Source organism: Zosterops lateralis (assembly GCF_965231275.1).
Source record: "Zosterops lateralis genome assembly, chromosome: 5".
Taxonomy (NCBI): Eukaryota; Metazoa; Chordata; class Aves; order Passeriformes; family Zosteropidae; genus Zosterops; species Zosterops lateralis.
Window position 1 is genome coordinate 25,820,754 of NC_139766.1, and position 25,489 is coordinate 25,846,242.

At 37.0% G+C, this 25,489-nt stretch overlaps 1 protein-coding gene across 1 annotated transcript in view; it reads left to right on the plus strand.

Moving 5' to 3' along the window:
* The window catches only part of GABRB1 (gamma-aminobutyric acid type A receptor subunit beta1), a gene marked incomplete at its 3' end in the record, with an annotated part of 107,917 nt that overhangs the window by 47,419 nt on the left and 35,009 nt on the right, over positions 1–25,489 (plus strand). The window contains exon 3 of the mRNA XM_083861597.1: positions 6,485–6,705. Coding sequence (XP_083717723.1) covers positions 6,485–6,705 — 221 coding nt within the window. The remainder of the gene's footprint in view (positions 1–6,484; positions 6,706–25,489) is intronic.

The window sequence follows — 25,489 nt, forward strand, 5'->3', positions numbered from 1 at the left end:
GGTGATATGAAAAACAACGAACATTATACGCATCTCTGGGTCCAACCAGGAAACCCAGAATTCAGCAGATGGGAAACTCATGGTTAAGCAGCAGCTGAACACAAGCCACAAAGTGCAGTTTCATCATGTAAACTGTATACTAAGTGACACTGGCAGGGGTATGGGCAGCACAGAGGGAAATTATTACCCTCCCATAATCTGTAATGATATGGCTACACTTTCAACAGTGTCTCCCATTTCTTTGCTGATACTGAGAAACTTAAAAGAATCTAGTGAAGAGCTATCAGTGTGGCCGGGGCCTAGAGCAAATAACCTATCAGGAGAGACATGGGAACTTGCCTTGCTTCAGTTGGCAAGGAGAAAAGCCAAAGGAAAACCTCATGGCAGCCTTCAATGTCCTGAAGGGAAGATTGCAATAAAACCACTCTCAGTAGTGACAGACGAAATAATGAAGGGCAGCAACTACTGCTTGCACGTAGGGAGGGTCAGAGTAGATGTCAGGAAAGATTTCTCACCAAAAAGGCAGTGCAGACTGGAAGAGTCTGCCCACAAATTTTGTGAAACTCCTGTTCTTGAGGGTCTTCAAGATTTTCTAGAGAAAGCAATATCTCAACCTGAGACAGGGTTGGTGAGAGTCCTGCTTCTGACAGGAGATTGGACTAGAAATTCCCAGAGGATTTTGCAACCAGAATGTCAGTAGTCTTCCAGTACTATGACAGTGTCACTAGTACCCTTAGTGTTATCCACTCCAAGTGCAAAATACTCTGCTTTGAATGTCATTATAAAGGAGAAATGTCATAATGTTCCTCTATCCCTGGTTTCCAAATACAGCACAAAATGTGAGTATCAGTCTGACCTCTGATTTATGGATTACAATTCCATGAAGCAGTCAGGGTGCCAAAAATATACAGGAAAAATATCTCTGGCCATGTAAGTCATCATAATCATGACCATTTTATAGAACACTGTTCAATCATAAGCCTAATGAACAATGAAACAAAGTTGTCCTGAGCATGTAGGGGAAAAAATAAGCAGTAGTCACATACAAAGCTATAAAACAACCAACCAATACAAACAAACAAAACCAAACCAAACCAAACCAACAACAAAAACAAACACAAAAAACCCACCACATACCAAAAATACCCCCCCCCCCCCCCCAAAAAAAAAACCCCAAAACAAAACAAAACAAAAAAAACCAGTAAGGTATACACAAGTTTAAAGATCTGGCTGCAGCTATGTAATTACTGTTTCTATTCCAGGTAGAGCTTCTGACTCATCACACGTTACTTGGACCTCCATCTGCTTCACTTGAAACTAAAGAGAATTGATGTAGTAGAATGACAGCTGAGAACCAGGCAGGAGGAATCAAATAGATTTCAATCACCAGACCCATAGACATAGAAATAACTCCTTCTCCTAAATGTGCAAAAGAATTTATTTTTATATATATATACACACACATTAAGGCATTAAAAATAAAAAATCGGTTGCTGTTTTTATGAAGTTGGCCCAACCTCATACTAAGATACATGTGTCTTCTCTCCTACATTGTTAAGCGTCTCCTGGAGCCAAAGAATCTAGCTAGGGGTGGCTGTCTTTAGTTCTGATTTCTTGCTTTTAAGTTTGGCTTAAGATAAGGCCCTTCTCAACACAGAATTAAGGTTTATGGGGATTTTCTTTTACTTCCCATGATCAGCTAGTTCATCCTGTGACTCCAATTCATTTTCACATTGCTGGTATTCACTTTCTTGTATTTTCTTTAAATTTCTGTCCAGTTTCTATAAGATTTCTGGTACTGTTAGTGCTTATACAATAGAGTTCAAGACAAAAGTCAACAAACCCCTCCCATCTGCTCCTAAGATTGCAATCAGTTCAGCTTCGCCTGCAGCACTGTGCACTGGCACCACAAGGAATGCTACTGAGCTCTGAGCACTGTTTCATCCTCCTTAGACATTCAGTGCACTCCATAATGGTCTCATAGTTCACCCCTGCTGAGCTAGATGGAAATTACAAAGGAAAAAAAAATCAAGTGCTTCAGCAACAACCATTGTTAGAAAACAGGCTGCTTTCCAATTATCTTGTTTATAGGTAGCAAGGGAAGTGGGGTTTAATTAATTCTTCATTCTTCCACAATGTTTTTCCTTAATGGGAACTTGAAAGTGCTGCACCCTCCCAAGTATCTTTGGCTTAGTTTGCTTTAGTCCTCACATCACATCACATTCCATGTGATAGACTCTTAGAGCTCATCTATGCCATTCAGTCATTCCTCTAGTCATTAGAGGGCCATCTCCATATAGTCTACACAAGGAGATGGGAAGTACAGTTTTCACCCAGTCCTACTCCTTTGTATTAATGCTTCATGTCCAAGCTGGATGAAATATTTTGGAATGTCAGTTAAAGCTTAAAATTTCTTTTCCTTGGAGTGCTTCCTCTACCTATTTGCAGAGAGGATGAGGACAGAGAGGGTGAGTTTCAGAGATCCACAGAGGTTTAACAGGAAAGAAAAAAGTCTATTATTGTCCTTGCATTATCTAAACATATTGCAGCAAAAAAAAAAAAAAAAAAAAAAAAAGGAACACCCCCCCCACACCTCCCGAATTAAAAAAGGAATTATTATTGTATGGTAACTCTTCAGTCTATTCCTTACCTGAACTATAAATTGCTCATCTAACCTCAAATGCAATATGCTTCAATGGGACTTTCATTTTCTTTACTGAGAAATTTATATTCCTCAAATGAACTGTGAGGCTTGGTGCCAGTATTTATCTATGAGGCTGCTTAAATTTAGATTAAAAATAGCTTTAAATTTTGAGTAAAATAGACTAGTCTTCTTACTGACATTTTCACAGAACCTCTCTTACCTAAGACTACCATGTGAGTATTTGTCTTAGCAACCAAATGCATCTTATTAAAGCTCTGATGCGGATTTACTTATAAGTTATAGTACACATCTACATACACATATTTACAAATTAATGATTTGATATAAAGAAATAAGAAATTTGCACAATTACTAAGAAAGAGAAAAAAAAGTCTCATACTAATAAATCAAAATATGTCACGGAAAAAAGTGGAAAGTAGACCAGATATGCATCAAAACATCTTTATCATTGGTGCTCAAATACCTTCCGCTCTAAAGGTTCGCTGTGCTCTGAAAATGTAAGGAGGCACTTTTGGAAAGCATGAACAGCATTGTTAGATCTACTGAAATATCATGAATTTTCAGCAGAATTACAGATTTTTTTAATTATGAAAAGTACAGTTCAGAAAAAAAAACCTGGTGTATTTCTATGAAATATGAATTGTTTTTAAAAACAATTTGAAAGAACAGTTAGCTGCAGAAACAGATTCTCTTTTTTAATTTTACATTGCTTTTTATAGTCATGAATAGAACTTTTAAAATATGAAAGTTAAATACAGTGTGATTTATTTTCCTATCTAGACTGATACTTGAGATCTCAGGAAGCTTTCATATGAAGCTAAACAATTCTGCAGCCAATTACCACTACAGATGTGACAGATTGAGAAATTATTCATATAGTCTAGAGCTTGAAAGCACAAAATCCCCAGCAAATTTTACAGGGTAGAAGACAAGTAGTCATTAAATCCTCACTTCACTCACACCACTGTACAATATAAAAAATAATACAAGAATTTCCAAGATGTGGCTAGCTGTATGACTTGCCAGCATTTGATACTTTGTTGATGAGAGATAAGAAGCATAAGGCTGTATTCCATTTAAAAATAATTAGAAATTTTATAGCTATAAAATTTGGGTTATTATAGTGCAGCTATAATTTGCTTTTCATTAAAACAGACTTTGACTATGCTTTTTAAAATATGAACTTACTGCAACAGGGACTCACAATTGTGACATCAGACTGTTTTTCTTATTAAAATAATGAGTAATACTCCCACATACTGATGAATAGGGAAAAAATAGATAATTTGTTCAGTTAAGAAACACTGACATTCCTTTAGGATGAAGCTCAGATTTTTTTCCTCATTAACACTTGCTGGCTTGCCATGTACTTCTCCACAGTATAGCACAATAGTAGACCAGAGGATCACTCTCTCTACTGTGGTGTTGCCAACAGCATTTTGTGTAAAGCACAGGTGGATGAAACAGAATTTTTTAACAGACTATGATGCTAAAAATACCAATTTAACTTCTTCTAGTAGTCATAGCCAAGAGACAGAATTTCTTTTTCTTTCGCTTGATCACATCCTTTAGGATATGTTGTAGCTTACCATGTCTATTCTTCTCTTGGTTGAGCTTTGAGAACCATTATATAGACACCACTCTCAATTGTTTGGTTTTCTGTAGGATAACATAACAATTCCATAAAAGCAGCCTTCAGGCCTAGTGAAAATACAAAGAAAAACAAGAAGGAGAAAAGATAATTATGTATAATTGGAATTTCTGTTCCGTCAGTGCTGGAGGCTACATAGCCTCTGCTGGATCAGGCAGAAGATGTAGAGGATACCAGGTGCAGCACTGAGGGTTCAAATTTTATCAATCATCTATGAAAGCTTTTCTACCTAAAGAGGTCTGAAATAGGGCAGGTTAGGAAACAGATGAAATGTATGAAAACTGCACCAGAATAGTGTGGAGGGGCTTATGGGGTATTTATGGTGTTGGGTGGGGGGTTTGTTTCGTTCTTTCATGTTTGGTTGATTTTTGGTTTTGTTTATAATTTTTGTTTTCTCTCGTCCAATTCCCTACTGGTCTTTGTATATGTGTAAGAGGAACTGAGGGCAAACTTCTCTTTAAGTGATGCTTCTAACCCACTTCTGTTCAAGTTGTACATTCAGAAACTTGCCTCCTTGGTGTTCATGCTCCTCTGTACTCCTATTTAAATTAAATTACCTACTCAGCAAAGCGCAGCATTTGCTGCATCACTGAATTACTTTGTAGTTCCAGGCTTGATCAGCATGGTCTGAAAAGCAAAGATGTTCTGACCTCCTCCTAGGGACCCAGGCCAACAAAAAAACCAAACTCCCATTCAGCATATAACCTCTCATGTCTGTTATGGGTAGCAACCAATTTTCAGGCCTGAAAAAGGGCATATTTATGAAATCCTTTCAAATCTGGGGTATGTGCTCACAGTGGATGTAATTTCCTACTGTATATAACCACTGATCATCAATCATGGTATTTCATCCATTAAAAAAAAAAAAAAAAAAACAACAACAAAAACAAAAAAAAAAAAACTCAACAACAAATAAGAACTTCTGGCCCAGGGCAAGGAAGAACAGTATTTTTATTAACAACTTTCACTGGCAAGTATGTATTTTAGCTCTGTTGGATGTGATATTTCAGGTAGAAAGTATGTTTGAAAGGCAACAACTCTGCTTTGATTTCATGGCAATGATAGTCTTATGGAGCCACTATAGATGAAGAGTGCAAATTGTATCAGACACCTTTTATGGTATTTCTTCAGAAATTAAAGTCCAGGCTGGGATTTGTGACAATGACAAAGATAAGGTTTTCTATCACATAAAAGAAACTCTTACTCCTGACCAATTTTTTCAGTAATAGCTACGATTTTGATGCACTTCTGTCGTAAAAACATTTGACAAAGTGACCTGTCACTTAAAAACAGGGCTGGGGGAGGAGATGAGGAAGAGAAAACTGATAGTCCACATAGTGCTGTTCTAATCATCTTTTAAGAGCTCCATGAGCTGCAAAGTACATGGGCTTTTCCACTTGAAAAAACTGACTACCTTTAAAATCACCAGTTTCCCAGAAAGGCATATACAAGAGGGTAAATCAGGCCTTTAGAACAATTGCTTTTCAGACAAAATGAAAGCTGAAAGGCTGCATAAATGGTATTTCACTGAAGTTATAACATGATAGCAAAGAAAAGGTGTTGATTCTCTATACAGTGAAATCCAATTGGCAAGGACAGAATGCACTACATTTCCCAGGCTGAGATGAGAAATGCCTGGCTATCTAAAGTCATTACATCTGGCAAATCCAGCAGAGGCAGAATGGGAAGTTATCCATTACGTTCTGAGGTTGTGTTTGCTCTTTCTGAGGAGGGCTAGGCCTTTTTGGATTGTGGGGGGCATCTTTCAGGGTGAGGGGAGGGAATATCGGAGGGAATATCAGAAGAATATCCTCAGTGCTATGCAATGCTGTTTGGCTGAACTCAGCTAAACACTGCTCTTTTCACATTAAAAAAAAAATTAGACACCAAGTTTGATCCATAGACTGGAGACCCAAATGTGCCATCTATTCCCTCTGGGAATAGAGGTTTTGAAAGCCTGGTGTAGTCACTGCCACTGATAAGTGTCAAGTTTGATACTAATACAAACAAGCCAAGACTCATGACCATGCTGAATGGCAACAATGCCTTGATGATCCTTAAATTTCCTATTGCTACTGATACTCAGTTACTGAGATTCATCCAAAATTAATCTTCTGGTCAGTCAACCAGTATGAAAATACAAAAAGCCCTTCTTATTTCTTCCGTAGGACTACACCCTGACCATGTACTTTCAGCAGTCCTGGAGGGATAAAAGGCTCTCCTATTCTGGAATACCTTTGAACTTAACTCTGGACAACAGAGTGGCTGACCAGCTCTGGGTGCCGGACACGTATTTCCAAAATGACAAGAAATCATTTGTCCATGGAGTGACAGTGAAAAACCGAATGATCCGACTCCATCCAGATGGGACAGTCCTTTATGGCCTACGGTATGTTGGGTGTTTTAATCTGTCTGTGCTGGCAGAAGTGAAGGTTGAACCAATGCCACTTTCCTATGCTGTTTTCCTGGTTTCTCGTGTATGAGTCAGCACATACTCCATTTAGTCAACCACAACACTCCCAAGGATTTTCCACAGAGCAGCAACATGGCATAACAGCCACAGCCATAGCTAACGAAGCCTAATTCCTCTTTCTTTCAGCTCTTCTGTGTGTGTCAAAACTATTAAAGAGTTCTTTATTATGGTTGTCACCTGGTAATCAATCACAGCTTACACAAACACTTCCTTCCTTCTAAAATTTCTCCAGCAGCTCTTTAGGACAACCAAGTTTATTTTTTAGTTTTAATTTTTATGTTGAGATTGCTGCAGAGCCTGAGTAGGCCTTTATCATATTATTTTTGAAGTTAAGGTAGCTTTGATTGGAAAAAATATTGCCTGACTGGAACAAACTTTGAGTGTTGCTATCATTCAACAGTGAAAATAATGTTTGGAGAATATAAACCTGAAAGCATAGTTCAGTTAATCAGAAAAGAAGTCATAGAGCATAAAACCTAGCTGAAATACCTCAAAATTATACCTAAGATAGAACTAGTAAAAAACCCCAAACTTCCACAGCAATTCAAAATGAAAATAATATTTGGGAAAATATAACTTAGAGCTTAATGAAAATAGAATTTTAAAATTAACTCTTAGCCTATAAAAGCATAGCCTTTTAAAACTCAACACTAACCATGCAAACAAAGCCTTCCACCCATCAGTTCAAGCTTCCCAAGAAACAAAATATGATTTAAAAACTATTATTTTGGCTAATTGTGAGTTTGCTTTAGAACTTGTCAGATTCCCAGGCACTGCATCAGTTGCTACTAACAACCACGCAGGCACTTTAATATTAATACAGCCAGATCTGTTCTAGTACAGGAAAACTGCTACTTCAGTTGTGAAAAAGAAAATCAGGGACCCATGAGGAATTAGCTGTTAAACCAAAGGCTGTCATTGTCATCTGCTAAACTTAAGCATTTGAAAAATAGATCTTCCTCGTTGCCTTCAGACCTCCTGCAGTTCCTTTCAATTAAACTGACTCCTGCAGGACAGTTTTTAGGAGAGGACTGTTTGGTCTGGTCTGACAAATTTTCAGTTCTCCTTTTGTTTATTTTTTGGTTGGTTTTGTAGTGCATTTTTAAGGCCAGGAACTAAATTTATTTATATTCTGGAATTTGCACAGTGGCAAGAATGTGCGTTAGAGCCAAGTGCTCCCTCACGAGCAGTTGTACTCAATATAAACTACATCTTGAAATGTACACCATGGATGTGCCCCACACACATGCCATACACTATGTATCAATAATAGCCTTCTGCAGGAATAGCAAAAGAAGCTGTGACCTTGCCTGAGCATAAAGCCTATGCTCTTTTACTCACAGGTGCTCAGGCAAACCTCCATTGCAACAGCAAAAGTGGTCTCCTTCTCAACACTAGGTTGTTAGTTTTAATATAATTGAATAACTATTTACATTTCAATAGTTAAGCAGCAGTTCTTCTACTCTGCAACAGCTGCAGCTTTGCAAGTTAATACTCTCTTCAATACGTCACTGTTTGTGTAGGAAAACAAAACAAACAACAAAACAAAACAAGGCAGAAAATCCCACACTAATATAAAAGGTGCTCTATATTCCACTCCCAGTCTGGTACTGCGCAGTTCCCTTCTCTCTCACCCTGCCTCATGTCCTTAATGCACACTGTCACAGGAGCAACTTCCAACTCTCCCACGTTGCTGGGCTTCCCCACCTTCTCAGCCCAGGGAAGGCAGCAGGGTCCCAGGGTGCAGCAAGGCCAAGTATTGCCAGATGGGCCATATACACTGACAGCATTGCCATCACCAACTACATGCAGAAAGAGATGCTGATCTGTCAGGCCTTTTTTACAGCTCAAGCTGATGCACCCTGTTTTCCCCAGGAAAAGGCAGCTGTTTAGACACATCTGGTGAACCGACTTTGGCCTGTAGCTGCGAGTTAAAACACATGTAGTGTCCCTGTCCCACAAGAAACCTCTAACCAAAAACAAAAAGAAACAAACAAACAAACAAAAAACACCACAAATGAGCAGAAGAAAAACTGAAGCTGGGATACATTAAATTTTTTTTTCATGCAACAGATGGCAGTTATTGCACTAAACTCATATCTGTTATCAGTGGTCACTTTTCTCATGGTAAATAATATGCTTCTGTCAGCCTATAGGTTACCTTTAACTCATGTAAGCACCACTTTTTTCATATTCTGGATGACATATATGCCTCATAAGAAACAAAACAGGGCATTAGAAAACATTGCAGAAAATATTTTTAGGTAAAATTCAGCATTGCCTGTTAGACATTTGAGTACAGTTCCAATTTAATCTCACAAGCAGAAAAGAAACTGCAGCATATTAACTCAATTTAGCATCTGTGCAGTAGAGAGCATGAAGACAGTATCACCAAATCTCTCACAGGGGTTGTGACCTGTGAGTTTCATTTTCCTTGCTGAAGACAGAGCATTGGCCTAGCATGACTTGAACAAGAAAAACAGCACCAATTATGCTGCAACCAGAGTCTGAGTTCCTCACAAATTAGTCGGGGCCTTTAACCATATCTCAAGGATGATTTAAATGCTTCCTTTTCCTCATACCTCCTGTTCCCCAAACAGCTTTCCCATTTTCAGTCCAGAGTTAATGTTTCAGTTCAGGCTCAGTTATGAAATTTTACTGGCTTCTTTAAACAGAAATTGGAACAATCATAACAGCTCTAAATAACCTGTTTGCTTGCACCCATGTACGCAGCAGTTTTTCATTGATGCAATGTTCAGCCTCAGCAGAGCTGAGGAGAAATAAACCAAGGTTAACCATTTGGATTTACAGAAGAATAAACAAGGGAAACATACACATAATACACTGGAGTGGTTTTAGATCATGTAACGAAGCATTATCACTTCACTATGTCTCCATTATTGTATTATTTCTATGACAAACTCAACAATCCCTTTAGCTATTTTTGTCCAGTAACTTTCAGCCGCTATGTCCCCACAGTTTAAAGAACAATGTGTGCTATAAACTTGTGCAGAGAATACTCCTAAGCCTTCTGACCTCTAAAATTGCGCATTTTTTTTATGTCTCTTGCTTCAAAAGGCAGTTCTGTTAATTGTTCACAGTAGTACAAAATGTGTAACATTACTAACCAAATAACTCTTTCATCCTTTCACCCAAGAACACACGCAAACAAACTTAACTCCATGGTAATATTTCCACTGAAATTCATTTCAAATATGCCAGGGAAGTTGAGTGTCATTGTCAGTTATTATCTACCTGAAGATCATGTTTCTTCAGTTTCTGTCAAGTACTCTCACCAGCAGCTATTACCATTTTATGTGGTATAGTTGCCTGCTTCCTAAGAGAAAAAAAATCCCTTTGGGTCAATGTGCAAACCTGCACTATGAGGCTAGTGTATGAGAAGTGCCAGCCTGGTGCCAGTAAAACTAGTAAAATACTGGATTATTCTTTTTTTTTTTCTTTTCCTTACCCATTTTTAACAAGTGATTGGATGCCATTAGCTCTAACACTTCTGGCACTAGCAATGTCTCTCATTACTTTCATTGCCTGTTCATGCATGATTCTCTAGAAATCTCTCCCAAAGCTCCAGAATCTTAAACTAATACATACTATTGCTTCTTTTGCTTCTCCTTGCTCTGCTTTTCCCAAGTATGATGCTAGACATGTAATGCATCTTTGAGCTATTTAAGAAACCATTAATAATTTATTGTACTGAATTCCATATTCAAGTTCTTATGTCACGATGTCAGGAATGGAAGCTGTGATTTAAATCATCCTTTCCTAGTATTTTGTGCCACCTCTTAATTCTTCTCAGATTTTCACTAGCAGAAAAATGACACCATGTTGCTTTGAAGACATCTGTTCTTTTATCATGACATTGCCTCACAGTAAACAACAGCAGAATTTCCTGGGTATTGGAAGGAGAACATCCTTCAGAAGAGTTAGTTGTTAAGAAGTGTAACATACCTTCAGTGACACCTTTACACAGACTTCTTTCTCTTCTGATATTCAGACAGAAACCCACTTTTGATTGGAGCAATTCTTTATTTCAAGGCAGGGGGACTGAGCACATCATGATAAGGTGTGAAGAGCTGGTTTGGAGCATCTAAAGCTTTTGGTTTCAGTGAGACCCCACATTTTTATACTGTTACAAGCAGAGGATGCCACTTTGCTAGGCACTGCTACAATTGCAAGAGGACAAGGGGAAGAATAATCTTTGTCTTCAACATAAGGATTTATTTTACCACTTCTTACACAAAGAAAGTTTTCTGTGATGCAAACACTGGTAGAAAACCAATCAATTCACAAACAAGAATTGATCTATTTAACACTGGATTTACTAACCATTTATTCATGCAATATTCGTGGAAGCATATTCTAGAGGTGTAGTTCAAGAAAAGCTGTATTTAAATGCAAAATGTTTAGTTTTTGGCATGATCTTGAAATTAAGTTTAAGTGGAGACTTACCTTTCTACTAACTCAATTATGGCAATATAATTGAGAGTGTTATTAAAGAAATTTGCTATACAGTTGTTTACATCTTTTATTGCAGTGAAATTTCAATAGTTTGTGGATTGCTTTTGCATTGCCATGATTTGGGACTATGGAGTTTTGGCTTTCATCTAAAGACCTTCATGAATTTCTGTAAAGAGTCAGTTATTGAGTCCTTTTGAGGACAACACATCATGGCAACAAGTAGCAGATTTACAGTGGTACTCAATAGATTGTCCTACTTGTGTTACTAAACAGATCCAGCCAAAAAAATAAAACACAGCAGTTCTTCTAAATGAGAAAAAGCTGTGTCATCTATATAGTGAAATAAAAAGCTAACTTTATTTCACTACAGAAAAAATACAGAGCAAATTATAAAGTAGTATTTTATTAGATGATAATTTTGAAGATCCTACAAAAAATATTTCTTCCACGCAAAAGATTTAGCTGTGAGCATTTTAAGACTCATGAGAACCAATTTGGGACTCCCTTTATATTTTTAAGCCCTAAAAATATCCAAGAACTTTGCAGAAATAAATCAAGCAATTATTCATCATTTCTTCCACTTCCCAAAACATTTCCGTCTTGGAGGGTCAGTTTTCAGGATTTGTGGGCAAATGAAGCCATTCCTCAATGTACAGCTGCTAGGAAGGGGTAGGGATGAGGGGGGCAGTTTACATTGTGAGTGGCTGTTCGGCCTGAAACAGGTGACACTGCAGCTGCTGCAAGCTTTCTTCCCCACAGACCCTTAAACAAGCATCTGTGCCTGCTGGGCAGTCAGCACAACCCCTAATCACAGGTAGTGCACTGCTAGGAGCATTCCTTTAAATCAAAATGGAAAAACGGAGGAAGAGGACATGGCAAATTCATCCTGAAGCAGAAAGATTGTCTTCTTTGTCCCTTCAGCTGCTTGCAGACTGTTTGAATCCTCTGTGTCACTCTGTCAATCCTACGGTCATCTCCTCTTCCTGGCCTGTCACCCAATTTTGAGGCCATGGCATGGCTGCTACAAGATGATCACAGAATCATAGAATTGTTTAGGTTGGAAAGGTCCTTTAAGGTAATCAGATCCAACGATTAACCTCACACTGCTTTGTCTACCACTAAAGAACATCCCTAAATGCCATATCTACACGACTTATAAATGCCTCCATGCAATCTCATTACTAATTTACTCACATTTATTATACAAATGAAACATATCAGTCAACATATCAAGGATTTTATAATTCTGTAACATCTTTTGATTAAGATACTTGTGGCAGATACCATTTGTATTACTATATAACTGAAAGCACATGGATGAAACTGAGGAAATTTAAGGCAAAAGTGAGTACAACACCTAAAACTTATGGGGCATCATTTATGTGGACCTTTATTACTGTAGGTAAATCAGAAAAACTCCAGCTGCTTATGGGCTTCTATGTGCAAATCCAAAAGTTTTTTCCAAGACACCAAGGTGTTATTCAGCATCAAGCACAAAATTGAACCTGGCAATTGACAATTTAAGTGTAAATATGGTAGTTAATAAGTAGCACAAATTGAAAAGGAAGGCTGAAAACTATAAGAAAAATTAAGATAGGGTCCTCCCTGGTCACCAGGCCAAGGAGGTCCCAGGTGTAACTCAGAGACAGCCTTATTGTCCACCTTTAGCACAAATAGTGGCATGTGTAGCAAACCTCCCCCCTAGTGCCCCAGAGTACAGCAGACATGGCAGAAGCACACAGCTCTAAGGGAACAACTATTCATAAACTGTATATACTGAGTTATCAAATAATTCCTTGTATTTGATTCAGAACTTTTCCCTCCGATTTTAACCAACTTGGCTTTTATTCCATATAACATAGGATTTTTGAATACATGACATAGGGAACATTTAATACATAGGAAAAATGGGGAAATACTTCAGGTTGAACTGGTCTCTATAGAGAGTTTATTAAAAAACCAACAAAAACACACAACTACTGAACATGGATTCAAATTTAAATATATGAGCATTGGTCTTGTAATCAGTAGTTGAAGTATATAAGCAATCTGGCAGAGTCAAAACTGGCTTCACAGGCTTGAATTTCAACGCAAGCTTTAGATGCTGTAATTGATTGCAGCTATCAAGTACAGCACTTTGAAGAACTAGATAAGCATTTTGTAGTGCAAAGCCCACTAAGCTTTTTTCAAGGATGACTTAATTCAAGCAGGGTCTAGATCAAATTCAGATTACTGAAATTATATGTCAACTATTTAAATATATTAATATTTTAATAACTATTTAACCTCATGAATACTATCAAAAGGACAAATAGAAAATTATTAGACAATATTTAACAAATGTTTAATTTTTAAGCTGAAAGGCACTGCAGTGGATGGGTTACATACTTTCTAGGCAGCACATCATCTCCTACCGTTTTGGTATAAATAGATTTTGGATTATTTTCTTATCCTCTATTTTACAGGCTGTGTTCTGCCTACTAAATCTGAGCGAATCCTCCTTTTCTCCCATATCAGAAGTGCAAATATCTTCCAATACTTTGAAGTTATCATTCTTTCACTGCCAACCTGATCTGCATCAAAACTGCACTTCTAAATAAAATGATCTTCAATTTTTTTACGATGTCTCACTTTAAAAGAACTCCAGTCCCACCAAAGCTTATAACTAGTGTGTGTGAGTAACACTATTGTAGTTACCTCAAACATATTGGGAGACGAAAATCAAGTGAAAAAATAATTTAATGACAGAGAGTAGCACTGAAGTACTTTTAATCAAGAGGTATTTCAAATAAATTTATATGCACTCTAAGAATCACTTCATCCAATTATAGCATAGGAAAGGTTTCACAAGTATTTCCTTCTTTACTTGCTTTTAGGAGATAGGCATTAAATGAGAAAGGAATTTTTGTGTATTTACTAGCTCAACTTTCTCTTCTACACACTGTAAAACTCAGATGCAGAGATATCTTACAAGGGAGTGACCAGAAAGAAAATCCTTACAAGTTTTCACAACTGAGCCATGTAACTCCTGTTGTTTCAGTGTAACCAGTTAGATACACACCATTGAAGCAGCACATACTTAATCTGCTTACTCAGGAATTTAGTGCTTAAGTTTGCATAATGTCATAATATTTTTTTTCCCTGAAATATTAGATTTTTAATGCATTTCTTGCCACTTATACTTTGCAAGGAACACCAAATGGACATATACACTTACAACACTTGCTTGTAATTTTTAAGAAAAAAGGCAAAAACATTTAAGAAAACACTGCAATTTAGCTCATATACCTGGAACATATTTTAGCAGTACAGATTATTTAGTATATGTTTTTGTTTAAAGCTATATACAAGTACATAAAATAGACCTATGCTGAGTCCTAATATGTTAACATATTTTAGTATATTTCATATCACCATACATTTGGTACATACTACATTATGTATGTTTTTCGGGTCCTTCATTAAAAAGCCATTTATTAAAAGGAAATTCCTCTAATGATAAAATTTTAAAAGGGACAGGAATTAAATCTGTACTTTGCAGTAGATGTCCAACTTACTTACTTTTAATTTTGAGCATGCTAAGAACAATTAATACTGAAGGACAAAATACAAGTTTTTAGCTGCTTAAAACTAACCTCACTCACATTTATATTGATATTGATTCATTACATGAGTGGAACAGCTGTTCAACCAAAACTCAGAGGGGCATAGGATGAGGGATCAATCTGTACCATTTCTGTGTAATAAATGTGTCAGGCAGGTAAATTAAAGTCCTAGGGGATGACAGCAAATATTTTACCAGATCTGCTCCAAACTGATAAATGCACTTAGATACAAAAGAGGGAAGAGTCTTAATTTAGGTGTTCTCTCAAAGAGACAAGCATTTTCCTAAGAAACACTATCTGGAAAGCTGCTGAAATCCTGAACAAATGTTGGTACAGCCTGTTTACTAGCAACATAAAGGTGAAAAAGGAAAATTAGTAAGTGATGCCAGGTTGTGGGGGCTGCTGTTCTCAGAGACATCCCCCTGCTCAAAAGCCCAGAGCTGTCAGGCCATGTCTGCTCTGTGCTGCAGCACACAGAAGGTCAGCTGGTACCGTTTGAAGTGTTTAAGGATATTGGTGTGAAGAGCAACCCTGCACTGTTTTAATTCACTACAGCAATCAAATAGAGTGCTTACAAGTAATTTTAAGATAAATTAAAATCCATTTTCTGAGGACAGTGCAAAGATGCAAATAATAATGCATTTAAAATATTTTCAGGCAATATATTTTCTCTTTAACCCTCACTCTTCTATAAATATCTCCACTTAAAAAGAGGATTAGACTTTCTTTTCAAATATCATTCGCCTGGCTTAAAAGAAGCTGCAAGAGAATTCATAATCTAGATAATAGCCAAGCCCTTGAATGTAATAAAATGTAAAATATAAAATTAATTACTCCATAAAATACAGTAGTACATTCCTGTATTGGGCACTTCTTTTATAGTACCAAAATACATGGTGTTATAACTGCCAGGACAAAATGACCTCATTTTAAGAGGCAAAATTAGTGACAAATAAAATGCTTTAATTTATAAAACCATTAATAAGGAAATCAAGCTGAGCAGACAGGAGGTAGGTACTTCAAATACAACTCATATAGTTTTGGATTACAAATATAATTAGACATGATCTTCCTGGGAAGAATCTGGAAATATCAGAAGTCCTGGAGTTACTCCGAGGCTAAAGCAGGAGTCAAAGTGTGGACACAGCAACCTGAAAATCATTCACCACTTAAAACCTATACCAGGTAAATGTATATGGTAGTGACCTACACAGGAGTCTGAGCTGACAGTGAGCTATTCCTCAACCTCTGGGTAAATTGTCAGGCAGCAAAATCAGCTGCAGCTCCCCCAGCCTGGGTACTGCCCTGTCTGCACCCAGAGTGGTTGGTACCACTTAGCTGAGGTACTACCCACAGGTCAGAGTAACACAGCAGTCAACCTCCAACCTCAACACCAGCAACATGTCCCACTGACAGAAACACTGGCTCCGAGTTTTGAAATTCTGTTAGAAAAGCAAATAAACTCCCAGATACAGCAACAAAAGAAAACAAACAAAATAAAACCCAAATTACTAAATAAAACACAAGCACACAAATGGAAAACACACTCAGGTCCTTTCTAGAGTCAGGTCAGTAAGAATATACACTCATTACACTTAGCTTCTCTTTGAAAAAAATAGTTAAAACCAAAACAAAACACATACAAATTACTTTGTGTTTACTTATTGCAAAACTAAATGCTTTCCATATATGCAAAGTGTCCAGTTCTTCACATTCACAAGTAAATGCTGAAGACATTTTTTTCCAAGCCACATGCATAACAATAGGCTTGGTCCAACCAGACAGCAGTCATACAAGGAGAAATATATATGCCCTCTTATACTACCATCAGTTCTATACATCAGACGGAGGAGTTTATAGTCTGAGAAGATAAGTTATGAACAAAGGGTGATCTGATATCTCCCGTGTATCACAGCGCAAGCAGAAGAAACCTGGGAAAGTGTAAACTCTTGGAACTTCTCAGGCCTGGGAATTTTAACTATCTGATGCTCTGATGCATGCTGCTGACGTCTCTTTTAGCAGAGCGTCTCTAGCAACCTCTGAGAGCATGGTCACAAGAGACTGCAAATGCAGCATTTTTCATAGTCTTTAGATAGATGGATTTGTAAACTATGTGAGACACTGTGATCAAGTGGCTATATTGGAAGCATAAATCTACTTCCAGTCCTGTTCCTATTGTATTTGTGTAAATCAAGAACTTGGAAAATAAATCTGGTGTGGAAAACAATATTTTGAGGTTTATTAGCAGATATGAGGTGTTTCAAACTTGTTCTCAGGTTTGTTCATAAGCATTTTTACAATCAAAAGACCATATATCTTAAGGCTAGCTATTCTTTAGTTAAATGACAGCTAATGTTTAGTAGATTTTTAAAGCCTAACAGTTATCCAGTTAAATTACCCATATATCTTCAATGCTGCATTTATCAGCAAGGCCAAAGGATAGAAAGAAAAATTGCACAGATTTTATTGTTAAGGATTTAGTTCAAATAATGTCTAACATATTTCCTCCTATTTTCTTCTGTCAGAAACCATCTTTGGAGTACACCTTTGGAGTCCAATTTAAAAAATCTCAATTTCTATTTTATTAGTCCTGAACTATTCTGCAAGATGTATTTCCATACCTGAATAAATGTTTCTGAAGACATACTTTTCACAAATCTCTAGTCAGATTTTCATATGGAAAGAACAAAAGGTTGTCAGATTATTTACTAAGAAATATTGCATTGACCCCAGCTGGCATAATTTCAAATACATTTGGCTACTGGCTTACTTGTCTTGTTACAATGTCTCCAGCTGTTGAGTCACTGAAAGAAGTAAATGGAAAAGCTATAAAATTAGTACTTTAAATTTTTTGGCAGGATTCTAGAAAGGCATAGCAATATTTCATTTTTATAATTATTTCTTTACATGAGAGTGATAATTCTGCTCTTTATATAATTTGATAATACAGGGTATACATTTAACCCGTCCACAGAGAATTACTAAAGTGCATAAGGATTCCAAGATGTTTCTTGAGAACATTACAGTTGAGCCTAAACTGGCACAAGACCTGTATCAGCCAGATTTTTAAAACACCTAAGGCAAAAATTTCAACTTTTCACCTTTAGATTCAGGGAAAAGCAATTCCCACTGAAACGCTTCAAGATGAGCCAGAAGAGTTCAGCAAGTAAAACCTGCTTTTAGTAAAAAGCTTAAAAAGAAAAAAAAAGAGAGACTACTCTAAGGAGTAATTTAACTGAAATTGTAGAAAGTTTTAAAATACATGCTATCATACAAGAATGGGCACCAAGTGTGTATTGAGTGCTACAGATTTTTGTGTTACCTTGGAGCCCCCTGCTGGGACTCTGTGGTGAGAAAACAAGAAAAGAGAAGGGTTTTGTTTTGAAGATGTGTCACAGATGTTTCAGTAATATTTAATTATGCTATTTATGGTATGTTAATGCAACCTTATTTAATTTCTCATGAGCAAATCGCTAAAAAGGAGAACTCTGCATACTAGATGCATATGCTTAGTATTAGTTAAATACTCAAAATACTTTAAAATATTCCTTATTCTCAGAATTCATGGTGATGATTCAGATAGACAACCTATCTGCTAAATATAAGGAATTCAAACTGATGGATGATCTGTGTGGTTATCATTAAAGAAGATATAAACACAATTAGCGTTATTCAGTTTGATAAACACATACACCAAAAAAAAAAAAGAAACCAAAAGAAAAGAAAAAACATCACCTCAGACATTTCAGGACTGCAAGAAGAGTAAAATACCAAAAATAATCCTTCTCTTTCATGGAAGAAGATTATTTTCATTGCACCAATTGATTTAAGTGAAAATATATAGAAAAGTTTTCAGGCACACAAGCTCCTCTCTAGGTGTAACCAAATCAAACAAGTTCAGGCTATGCACGTGTTAGAACAATTGCTGTAACTCACAGATCATCAGTATTCTCTTTCCTGAAAAACTCATCTAAAATATTTCAACCCGTACTGTAGTCACTGCCTCCTCCATTCTGTCAGGTACAGCCATTCAGAGCCTGGGTTATAAACAGCAGCCCCTTCCACAAGCACTTTGTACCCATATAATTTCACTCTTGTGGCTGTGAGTGATACAGACATAAGGGTTAGTTTCCAGATTAATCTTTGAGGATATTTTGTAGGTCTCCCAATAAGCTAGAAATGCTTTCTCAATAGCAGTGGAAGTTTCTATCTTTTGTGAGCATTGAGGTGATAGCTGTTTGATATATATGTATGAGCTTTCACTCACTAGTGATCTTTTATTCCATTTTTAATTCCCTTTTTCTGTTATTTCCTAATGGCAAAATGTCAGGCTTATGTTTAAGATGCCAGTGAAAATATCAAAGCATTTTCTTGAGAAAAAATCAAAGGCCTGCATGCTCACAAGATTATAAGTAAATCTGCCTGAATACTGCACAATGCTGTTCAGGACTTTTTGCTTTCATGGAGAATAACTCAATCTTCTGCTATACTCAGTCACCTGTAGGAAATTTTATCAGTATAAGCAAATTATTTGCTAAATTGAAGAGCTATTAGCATACTCAAAGAGAAAGTCCTGGCCAAAGCAAAAAGAGTTTAAAGATCAAAGGAAAAAACTTATCGCAGTTCTTCTCAGTATGCCAGGTATGCAGTTACTTTGTGTAAAGGTAACAATAAGTAAAATTTATATGTAAATATTTTCCCTTCCAAAGCATCTTTAAATTAGATGCAGGAAGAAAGTATGAAACTAGTAGAAGAGGCAGTATATGAACTTTAAAATGTAACATTTCCAAAACCATTTTTAAACCCTCATCCTATAACGGTTTCAAACTCCATCTTTCAATACAAAAATAAGGTGTCCATTGAAGGAAAAGAAATCATTCTATGCAACCACTGGACACTAAACCTTAGTAATAATACATTACTTAGCTACTAGACTTGAGAATAATAGCAAAAAAATATACGAGATGGTAAGTAAAGGGATCAGAGTTTCAAAACCTTACAGGTTGACAAAATGTCTTCCATACTTTTCTACATTTTTATTAGCTTATCTTAATGAAAGAATGCCCGTGTAATTTGTTACGACTTACATAATCAGAACAGTTCAGGGATGAACTTCTGAACAATGAAATTCAACAGAAAATATGACACAGTAGTCAAGTAGCAATGCCTTACTGTCTTTCCCTCTTGTCCTGTGAGAAGAAAAAGAAAAAAAGAAAAAGAAGGGCAGGAGTGGAGGAAGTAAAATTACCCAACTCCCTCTTGGGTCTCAAGAAGCCATGCAACACAGAAAGGTTATGATGAAACAACACAAAGTGAGAAAGTGAGAATTTAACACCATAAACAACCTGGTTTTTATCTGAAAATTCTCCTTAACTCCTCAGACAACATAAGCAGAAAAGTTGGTCTGTTTCATAAGCTTCAGTCTTAGTTCAGTATTTTAACATCATGGTAAAGAGTATCTCTGTCAACTAAGGAGATTTTTAGTTGTTCTGTCCTTATGAACACTGCATGAATAAAAGCACAGTAGTGTTAGAAAGAGTCTATTGTACTGTGCTCTTAAAGCTAAATATGGAAGAAACAGGCACAACAACAGATACCGACTGTGAAGAATTACACGTCAACTACTTGTAGAAAATCAAATGCAGACATGTTGCTAGGAGAGAATAAAATTGTTCAGAGTCTGAGCCTGCAGAATATTAAAGATCACAGAATCACAGGATATTTTGAGTTGGAAGGGACCCACAATGATCATCAAATTCCAACTCCTGGCCCTGCACAGGACAGCCCCAAGAATCACACCATGGGCCTGAGAGCACTGTCCAAATGCTTCTTGAACTCTACCAGGCTTGGTGCTCTGAGATTACTCCAGACAGGAGGAAAAAGGTGAAAAGAAGGCCTGATACAGGTCAACACCAAAGCCTGAGCCAGGAAACTCTCAAAAATACATAATTATCTGTCCTGATACCTAAGGAGCTTAGTAAAACAAGCCTTGTCCTCATTCTGCTCATGGCTTTGATACATAAAATGTGCTCATTTTCTTTCTTTCATCGGTGCATTGATCCTCTCAGCTTGAAGAGCCAATAGAGGAGCCATCCCCACATTGCTCACACCACCATTCAAACTCAGGTAACCTTCACCATTTTAGTGAAAAATCAAAGTGTTCTTAAGCCAGCCTTTCTCTGACAGTACTCTAAATGCAGCTAATTAATGTGCAAAAAATTAATGTTTGAAAAAGTACCAAGAGATTCCATTCCTACCTTTTGTTGGATTTCAGATGTGAAAACCTGCCAACCCTTTAACTTGCTAAGTATTAAAAAGTAAGACAGTACTGCATAACAAGGCACAGATTGGGCTACCTGAACTAACTTAAGTACTCAGCTGGACCACTTACTCTCCTACTTTAACAGACCCACCTTTCTAGCTGTCCTGTATTTCATTCATTTGAAAAATATTCTGCCACAAGAAGAAATTAAACTGCCTAGTGGATTCTGAGTAGAACCAGGAAATCCTTTCATGAAACTTTTAAAGCCAATATACACATTTTGAAATTGAAATTTTAAAAAAAAAAGCAAAAAAAAGCAAACAGACAAAATAAAGTCTTCCAGGATATCATGGGAAAAGCATTTATACATCTATATTATCTATGGAACATACACATTTCTTTATATTGTGAAATATATATTTTAACTCCCAAATAATATGTATTTAATTTCCGAAATCACACTGTTTATAACAAATCTGCATACTCTGTTATTGAAGGATGTTCAGGTTGCAGAGGAGTAGTGACAGATGTTGTGCATTCAACATGCTACTCAGCTATATATCAGTCTGCTGGATCACTGGTGCACACAGCTCTCAATGAATATAAAAGAGTACCATGTCTCATTCTGTAAAAGAGAAATTATATTTTTGATATAAAGAATATCTAAAACCAAGTAAACCACTATGAAGCGTCAAAATTGGAGTAAGTTGTTCTTACCTCTCTAAATATAAATTATTATGCAAATAAATAAGCATATCCGACTCTAGAATCACTTACAATTTTTGTGTCTTTTTCTTCCCTGTAAGACATTTTTGGTGTACAGAGCTGCTACCCACCTTGTAAAACAGCTGCCACTACTGAAAGATGAAAGCAGTGAAAATATTCCCCCCTTGGAAAATCCAGTTACAAAATATTCCCCCCCAACCCAATGAAAGTTATCAATACTGCTTTAGTTAACAGACATTTCAGGATAAAAATATCTCATTGGCACGAACAATGATTTTCTTTTCAAACTTGTGAGCAACTCGAATGAAATCTGCATATGACTCATCAGTGTTGGCAGTCAGGAGAAACTAAATTCTCTAAGTACAAATGAGCAACTCACTCTCTGGGGCTCGCTCTCTTCTCTATCTTATGCAGGCCCAGCTGAAGAACTGGGTTAAAAGGACAAGCTCATATAAATAGTTCATACAAAGAAGCCCACATACGTGTGTGTGTGTGTGTGTGTGTATAAATATATATATATATATATTTATATATACACACACATATATATATATAATCTCCTAATCCATGCTGTGCTGTTTTAAGGAGGTCTCTCCCAGACTCCTCCAAGTTAACCATCACCATTTCCCAACTAGAGATTACAGCTTCCTAATGGATGCTATACAAAGGTTGCTTTGGTGAACACTTCCTAGTCTATTTCAGCCCCTTGAAATAGTTACCACCTTCACCAATTTAACTTCCAGTCAACAAAAATAGATTCACAAAGACAATTCAGATGTTGTCACCCCAGTAATTCTGCTGGTAGAGAATAATTAGATTAATTAAGGATGAAAATTAGAGGATGGGAGTCTCTTCATGTAGTAGTGCTGCTGCACCTGGGAAAGGAAATACTGCTTAACAAGGACAGAGAGTTTTTTTTCACTGTTCAATCAGTTTTCTACACAAAAATCACATCAGCAGTCCTCCCAAGTCAAAACTGTGCAAAAAAGCAATCAGATATCTTTGTTCACACTTTACATTGCCAGCAGAACCAATATTTTGCAAAACCAAAAATCCTCTCACAGAAATCCTAGTGCAAGGTTTTCATTTCACTTTCAGTTCTCTGAAGAAATTAGTCACCACACATGGTAGATTAACTGCAGCGGCTCAGCTTCTTCAGAGGCACTCAAGTTTCCTCACGTTATATGTATCAAGACATAATTGCACTGCCAGCTTTGCTGACTGGAATTATTAGTTTTCATATTCAGTTACCTGTCTGGAACAAATGAGGTGTACTTACTGTCTGGACAGGATGGGAGAACATGAGTAAACAGTGAATACCAGAGACCAGAGGAAAACCCTCAGAAATCAATCACACTTTGTATTGCTTGACTGGTCTGTAAAGGCTTGATAGTCTAAGAACTCTTAAAGTGACAAAAGCATACTTTAATGAATATTAGGTCTTAGAGTCAGTTGCAAACAAAGCAGTGTCATACCATAAGATGCCATTTACTGCTGCTCTCTTTCCTAGGTGATACATGTAATTTATAGATTTCATAGGTGAGTTCATTATAAAGAAGCACAGCCATATAAATAACTACAGATTCAAGTGGAAGCCCTTTTTCCTTTGCCTCAGGGTTCTTCCTGCTTCTCAATTTTCTTTCTGTTATTAGAAGACCCCTATAGGAAATGCTGCCTTCCCCTCCCCTCTCTGTTGCACTCTCTTAAGAGCTAGTGTAGTTCCAAATGATATTCAGCATAAAGTCCTAAAAATCTCAAGTCAAAATTTTCTGCAATTCATTTGTTACTTTCTCTTCTGTATAGCTAAAAAAAGAAGCAGGGGTTACCTGTCATCAGCAAAACTCCAAGCAGTTCACGTCTTAAACAGATGCTTAGCCTGATCAAGCATCTGTTTCCCCCCTGCCCTGCCACCCCCACCAATAAAAAACCAAAGGAAAAGAAAAAACCCAAACTAACAAAGCAAAACAAAACCAAACAACAACAGTAGCAAACCCACTAGAAGTATGTCTGGTCCCTGAAACCACCAGTTTTGACCAAGCACATCCTGGAGTCTTCCAAACCAGTCTGCATATGGAAGATGTTGCCTTGGTTTTGCTTCTGCCAAAGAAGGGCGGACAACTGAACATGTGTACGTCTTTCTTTCACACACAATAAGTATACTGGTGTCTAATTTTGTTTTATTTTGAAATGAGCAACAACAGATCAAACAACCCAAAAGGTGACCATACCAGATGACACTAACATCACTGCTGCCATCTACCAGACTTGTATTCTCTCCTGAGCAGCGTGTTTTGGTCAGTGGATATTATCTGCACCTTTCTAGCATTTAGTCACTTCTAGATGGTTTGCATAGAGACATGGAAAAAGTCACAGATTTATCACCTGGGTTTTTTTTTGTTTGGTTTTGATGGTTGTTGTTGTTTTTGTTTTATTCAAACCAGATTGAAAATCAGTTATCTGACTTTTTTTCTCTCTTGGACTTTTTGCTAAGCACCTCCCATCTAGCTCACTCTTTTTATCTTGCAACATACTTGCACTGTCAAACTAAATTACTATTTGCAGTAAATTTCAGCTCCAAATCTAAGGCACTTTTTATTGAACTATCTTGTTTGCCCTGGTGTGGCTATAGCCCTCTTGGGATTTATATTGTAAAATTTATTTTCATGGGTTTATAGCTGTGCAGTAAAAATTCTCATTGCTCTGAAATTTGGCTTAGAAGCATCAAGTACAGAGATTTTTTTAATATTTAAAAGGTTACACTGTAAAATTTTAGGGGTCTTTTTTATTATTTTTTGATATTTACAAGCATCTTCATTCTTCCACCATTCATCTTCACTCTACTCGACTATTTCTGATGCGCTACACTAAACAGGGTCTTACATTGTCTTTTAAAAAGTACATATCTGGCTTAAGGTTTTGATTTTAGAAGGTTCTAATTCAGTCACAGCAACATGTTTTCTCACAGACCTTTTGTCTCACCACCTCTCTCCTCATCTCCTCCCTGTACGAGCTCTCCTTTTCCCATTGCCTCTTCTAGCTACTGCTCTGCTGGAGCTTCAGGCACTCCCCTTGGGAAAGGCAGAAGCCAGCAAGTCAGTTTGTCTGCATTTTGGGTCATTTCCCCACCCCATCCCTACATTGTGATAGAACTATGCTATTTAACTATGTAACTATGTAGCTGTTTTCTGAAGCAGAGTTCTGGCAGCTGAAAGAATATTCATTAGGGGTTTAAGCAAAAAATTATGAATTTACTGACAATTACTTTGAGTGCCAAAGTAAATCTCCCAAGACAACTGAAATGTGATGTCCCCGTCTCCAAAATATTTTCATGCGCAGCACTCTTTGAGACACTCTTACTTTGCACTGACTGTAGAAGTCATTGTTTTTTTGTGAAAAAATATGGGGGGGGGGGGGGGGGGGGGGGGGAAGAGATCTACAGCTCCAGTGGCAAACCTTTTTAAACTGCCAAGCAGAACAAAAAATACAAAAGCACAGTGGTCCCATAAGCATTCACTAACACCTGTTTAATACACCTGATAACACCTATTTGCCTTCAGAAGAGAGGTTAAAGATGGGGAATGATACCATCAGCTTACATTTTACAACAAAAATAAGAGCAAGGGACAGAGAA